Raw genomic sequence first — 6000 nt, forward strand, 5'->3', positions numbered from 1 at the left:
GAAAGAGAGCAGAACAACCAAGCTCCCTTTAAGGAGTGGGCGCGCGGGAGTCCCCGCCCCCTCCCAGCCTACGCTTCCGACGAGTGGGTGCGGCTTGTGATTGACGTCACTGCAGCGCGCCGACGCGCCGACAAGCGGCAGATTCAAATCTATGGCCCTGGGGCCTGGGGAGGACCGCGGCGTGTGAGCGCGAGTCGTTCTCCACAGCGGCCCTGCAGCTGAGCCGCCCTGCGGTCGCGGAGGTCCGGGCTGGGGGAAGCGTGACCGGCCTCGAAGATGGCGCTCTCCGCCACAGTCACGAAGCGGGTAAAACGCAAGGCGCCCCGCGGCTTCCTCAAGCGCACCTTCAAGCAGAAGAAGCCGCACCTGCGTCTGGAGTCGCGCAGCGACCTCCTGGTGAGTCGGGCTCTCCCCCCCCTTAAGGCTTCAGGCCCGGTAACCACGGCAGGCGGCACCCGGCCACGTCCGGAGGCCGATTGCATCTTCTAGACCCGGGGGAAGCTTTTTTAAAGCTAGGCTGTCAGCCGGAAGGGTGACTCCTTCGGAAGCCCCGCCCCTTACTGCTTCCTGGCCAAGCCATTTGGAAGATTGTCTAGCTTTGTTTCCTTGAGTTGAGTCTGCGTTGAGTCTGGAAGGCAAACCCTCTAAAAACAGATTTCGGCCTCCTGCCTCCCCTGGCCCCTTTGTGTTGTTACAGACCGCATTGCTGTATGGCTGCTGCGCAATGTCCCTTACTAAACGTCTATGATTCAAAAGTGATCTTGCAGCCGTGGATTCACTTTTCTAGGCAGGTGACAGAGCGCTCTTCACGTGTTTTTTTTTTTTTTTTTTTTTTTTAACTTTACAGGACTCACTTTCAGACCCATTTACCTGAAATATAATGCTTTCCAAAAAATTGGCTCCCATTAAACAGCAGTGTTTCTGCCTTGAAGTAAATTTAGTTCCTGTTCGTTTTTTGCTTTTGTTTGTTTGTTTGTTTTGTGTGTTTTGGGTTCTTCAAGATAGGGTTCCTCTGGGTAGCCCCCCGACTGTCCTGGAACGCACTTGGTATACCAGACTAGCCTTGAACTCAAAGAGTTCCGCCTGCCTCTGCCTCCCAAATGCTAGAGCTAAAGGTTTGTGCCTAGAACACATATCCTTGTACAGAAGGAACATGGTGTCCTCAGGTTGAACCATAGGAACACTGCCTTTTTCTCTGAACGTGCTTGTCTCTTTACCAGGCGAAGGTGCAGAATTGGAATTATTTTCCCTGTCTTGCCAGCTGTTGGCTTCTCCCAGAGTTTCTGTTTTCTTTGAGACAGGGCTTCACTTATGTAGCTCTGGCTGGCCTGAAACTCATTATGTAGATTATGTAGACCTCGCGGGCCTTGAAATCGCAGAGATCCACCTGGCTTTGTCCCTTAGTGCTGGGTTTAAGATTTATTTCACACATACTCTGGTGCCTCATATTTGACCACGTCCACTGGATGGGGAGACATGATGGCACTCAGAGGAAGGATAGCAGGCTACCAAGAGGAGACCTGATACCCTATGAGCATATAAAAGGGGAGGAAGTCCCCCTCAGTCACAGACATAGGGGAGGGGAGTAAGGGGAAAATGGGAGGGAGGAATGGGAGGATACAAGGGATGGGATAACCATTGAGATGTAATAAGAATAAATTAATAAAATAAAAAAAAGATTTATTTAAAATTATTTTTACTTATGTGTGTCAGGGAGTGAATGTCATTATCTGTGGGTGCCCGCAGAAGACAGAAGAAGTTGTGAAAGCCCTTGTAGCTTGAGTTAGAGGCGGTTGTGAGCCACCTGGCTATGGATGCTGAGATCTTGACTCTGCCACAGGAGCTCCAAATGCTCTTAACCACTGGGCCATGTCTCCAGTTACTGGTATTTTGTTTGTTGGTTTGTTTTGACTATTATAGAATTGTCTGCCTCCCCCTTTTTGATTTCTAGAGCCAAAATACAGCCCCACCCTCACCCCCACCCTCAGGGGGTGATGACAATACTTCTACTGTCATTTGTTTTTCTTTTTCTTTCTCATGGGCTGGAGAGATGGCTCAGTGGATAAGAGCACTGTCTGCTCTTCCAGAGGTCCTAAGTTCAAGTCCCAGCACCCACATGGTGGCCCACAACCTAAACTAGAATCTAATGTCCTCTTCTGGTGTGCAGGTTAGAGCACTGATACATAAAATAAATAAATAAAAATTAAAAAAAAAAGAAAGAAAGAAAAGGCAACAGTGCTGGGTTTTTTGGTTTCTTTTTTCTTTTCCTTCTTTCTTTCTTTTTTTTTTTTTAAAAATCCCACTCCTGACTCTTTGGTAGTGGTTGAAGTAGCATCAGTGAGTTGGGCTTCCCTTGGAATACAGTTTTGATAGTTTATTCTGTTTTTACTGGTGCCTAAGAGAGAAGGAAAGCCACCTGACGAGGAATGTCTAGGCAACCACTGTTGTAGTTAATTTAGCAATGGGGTCTAATAAAGTTTATTATTAGCCCTAAAATATTATTAAGATGCTAGCAATCAATGAAGACACAGACACTGTTATATTTTAAAATAGCCTTGGTTTACCTGGGGCACGGTAGATATTAATCCCCTAAACTACGTTCCATAGTAGAGCAGGTATCCCAATCCCGTTCCATCTGCTTCTAATAATTTCTATCAAGCTACCTCCCATCCACAATCCCAAATCCTTGCTAATTATCATCATTTGGGCCAACTCTCCGCCCATGACTGCCATTTGTTTCTTCCTTCTCGCGCTTTTCTCCTCGAGTCTCTCCTCCTCTTCAGGTCTCTTTCTCAAAAGCCCAAGATCCTTAGCCACGCCTATCCCATTTGCCCTGCCTGGATGTGTTGGCTTTTTATTGGCCAAATAGCAATAAGTTTTTGGGCAAGGTTACATAGCAGTCTTGGGGCACAGAGACAGCATGCAGTAATTAGCATCAAAATACATCAGACCAACCTCCAACCCACCACTAACTAATTCAAGGGGTTGGCAGCCCAATTTAGTTTCCCTTTCTCTGTCCTGGGTGACCTGTGAATATTTGGTCTCTCTGGTGGAGTACTACTCAGGCATCAGCAGAAAGAAACAGAGTTGAACACATCTCTTTGTAGTGGGTAAAAGGAAGCTCCTTGGGTCATTTGTTGCTCCCAGGTGATGTTTTTGTCAGCTGCAGCTTTTGTTAAGCAGCTCCAGTTTAGTCTTTGTTAATTGATAGCATTTCTTTGCTTACAGCTGTCTGCTCTCCATTAGCTTCATAATCTTACCCAGTAAAGTGTTCCACATCATCCATAAAGTTCATTCCGTCTAAAAAGCACCTTTTATTCCTTTTCTCTGAATACCATGCCAGTTACTGGAATGTTAATACTGTTCCCGGTGTTTCACAATTCCACGCTGTCTCCCTGTGTAGTGTGCAGCCTTATGAGGTGAGCGTCCCATCAGTCTGGGACCAGGAAGCAAGGGCCTTTTGTCTTCTTTGGGTTTAGCAAGATGCACTAAAACTTCTGAGTCAACTTATTGCTTGGCATATTTATACGTGATATAAAATAATAGAAGAGAGAAAATAGTAAACGACATGTTTTAACTGATGTGAGTAGTGGGCTGGCACACCTGAGAGTGGCTGGGGATTAGAAAGTGTAAGTAATAAATTTCCTGAAGATATGTCATTTGTGTTTAAAAAAAAAGGTGTATATATTATATTTATAATATTTATATAATATATATATATACATTTTATATATAATATTTATGTATTATCTAATGATGTATGCGCTTTGCTTTTAAAGATTCATTTGAATTGCTTACTCTTTGTTCACCGACTGGCAGAAGAGTCCAGGACAAATGCTTGTGAGAATAAATCTGGAGTTATCAAACAGGATCATGTACTGGCTGCAGGAAAGGTAACATGTAAATTCTCTCTCTCTCTCTCTCTGGAAGAGTTTATTGGTTTTCAATCCCAGGCTTTAGTCCATCAAGACAGAAACCCAAGCAGCTAGGCATATCACATCAGTCAACCAACGAAACAATAAAGAAAAGATTGTTTTCTTTAAATAGCTTTGTCCCCTCATATAATGTTGAGGACCCTTTGCCTGGGGAATGGTGCTTCCCTTGATGGGCTGCCTCTTTCTGACAACAAAGACAAGGATGGGAACAGGAAGATACGAGCAAGGGGATAATAGTCAGGATGCAATACGAATAAATTACAATAAAAAATTATCTAGCACAGCTTAGCTGTTCTTTTAAAGCAAGGGTTAACCTCAAAAATACTACTATGGCCATCATTTTTGTGTGATTCAAGTAAATTTTAAAGATTTTTATTTCCAAACTCCTGTAGACTCATATGGTGCAAGAACAGTTGAATCACAGTTGGATAAAGTTAGGAAGGACCATGAGAGGTGGACCACAAGGAAGCTTGCTGAACTTCGTTTAAGGACATTTTGGAACTGCATATAAATACACAACAGACTCAGCATTTTGTAAATTTGTTTAAGCCTATGACTTTTTTTTTTTTTTTTGTAGTACCCATATTAACATCTCTTTGCTCAGAGTGGTGCTGTCCTGGGTTATAGAGCTGCATTGTGCATGCCCTGGCAGTCTTTATGAAGCTTCAAAATGCTTTCCAATGGGAATAGCACTACTATTCCCAACAAGTAAGCACTTTTTTTGAAAGCAATGCAATGCCTGAGGGCATAAGAAATATATGGGAGGGTTTTAAATTTAGGCCTTTGTTTTTATCTAAAATTTTTATTGCCTTTATTATATGCCCATGTGCATGTGTGTACACATGAACGTGTGTGTGTGTGTGTGTGTGTGTGTGTGTGTGTGTGTGTGTACACATGCATGCACTTGCCACAGAATACTTGTGCAGGGCAGGGCGGTTGGTCCTCTCCACAACGTGGGCTCAAGCTCAGGTCCTCAGACTCAGCAGTTAGTGTCCCTACTTGCTGAGCCAGCCCAGGAGATATGAGGCCTGATTTTCTTTTAAACATTTTATTTTTACTTACTTATTTGGAGCTAATTTAGGCCTTATCATCCCAATATTTTTACAACTAAATATTTCCCTTTGTCTTGTTTCTGCAACATTTTGTTTTGAATTCTGTATGTAAAATATGTTACTCAGTCCAGCTGGTAAAATTCGAGCTTAATTGTGAGACATTTTATGTTGCAAAGCATTTATACTGATTGATAATGCTTTATAGATGCTTTGAATTTAAGAACATACTCTAGATCATTAATTTCTTGCCAGTAAGGGGGCTGGGGACAACACACAGTTTGGAATCACCAGTTTTGACACTTTGGGGTTGTAACTGGCAAGGCTTGTGAATGAACGTGACTCTGAAACCAGGTTTGGTAATATAGGGATGCCCACTTATTGACAGAAGTAGATTATGTTAGAAACTCTAGGCTCTTACATTGCAGATCACCAGTATGGTATAACATGTATCTTCATTTCGTCCCTCACAGGTAATTCTGAGGAAGAGCAGAGGTTAGAAGTCAACACGTGTTTAAGAAGGATTGTTTGTTAATTTAAGCAGTAACAGATCATGACAACTCTGTATCAGTTCATTTGTGGATTATTAAAACAGCGTCTCTGGGAGCAATATGTGCGGTTTGCTTTTCTTAAGGAGGTTTTATTCCTTAGTGGCTCCTCAGCTTCCTGCTGTGGTGCCCCTGTCCATGACGTCATACTGGATTATGTAGCCTGAGGAGACACACTCTTTAGACTTGCATTTAGCCACAGTTAGTTGCTTCGAGAGAGCAACATGCAGTAAAATATGGGTACATTTTACGTATGTTAATTTTTTATGTATTCACAAAGCATTCCTATCTATTCTGTACTATTGTTACACTAATAGTAACAGTAAAATTTCTCAACTAGAAGATGGTAGGCATGAGCTAAATTTGCTAAAAACCTCTGAAAACTGCAAACAAGGAGATCTGAAGCACACTGGCTTTCCTCACGTCATGGGATTTGGTAGCTGAGACTTTTCCCATAGCAGTCATTTA

At 43.0% G+C, this 6000-nt stretch overlaps 1 protein-coding gene across 1 annotated transcript; it reads left to right on the forward strand.

Moving 5' to 3' along the window:
- The first annotated feature begins 89 nt into the window (after nucleotides 1-89).
- Nucleotides 90-5590, forward strand: CENPW (centromere protein W). The gene is made up of 3 exons (XM_084777734.1): nucleotides 90-396; nucleotides 3780-3893; nucleotides 5458-5590. Exons 1-3 carry the CDS (start codon nucleotides 277-279, stop codon nucleotides 5482-5484), a joined length of 261 nt encoding a protein of 86 aa, XP_084633860.1. The 5' UTR covers nucleotides 90-276; the 3' UTR covers nucleotides 5485-5590.
- The last annotated feature ends 410 nt before the right edge of the window (nucleotides 5591-6000 follow it).

This window comes from Acomys minous (genome assembly GCF_964271855.1).
Source record: "Acomys minous genome assembly, chromosome: 3".
NCBI classification, from domain to species: domain Eukaryota; kingdom Metazoa; phylum Chordata; class Mammalia; order Rodentia; family Muridae; genus Acomys; species Acomys minous.

Excerpts from the sequence above, each read along its gene's own strand:
- CENPW (XM_084777734.1), top strand. The coding sequence starts at position 277 with ATGGCGCTCTCCGCCACAGTCACGAAGCGGGTAAAACGCAAGGCGCCC. Across the intron at positions 397-3,779 it reads AGTCGCGCAGCGACCTCCTG|ATTCATTTGAATTGCTTACT; the intron begins GTGAGTCGGGCT and ends TTGCTTTTAAAG. Across the intron at positions 3,894-5,457 it reads ATGTACTGGCTGCAGGAAAG|GTAATTCTGAGGAAGAGCAG; the intron begins GTAACATGTAAA and ends CGTCCCTCACAG.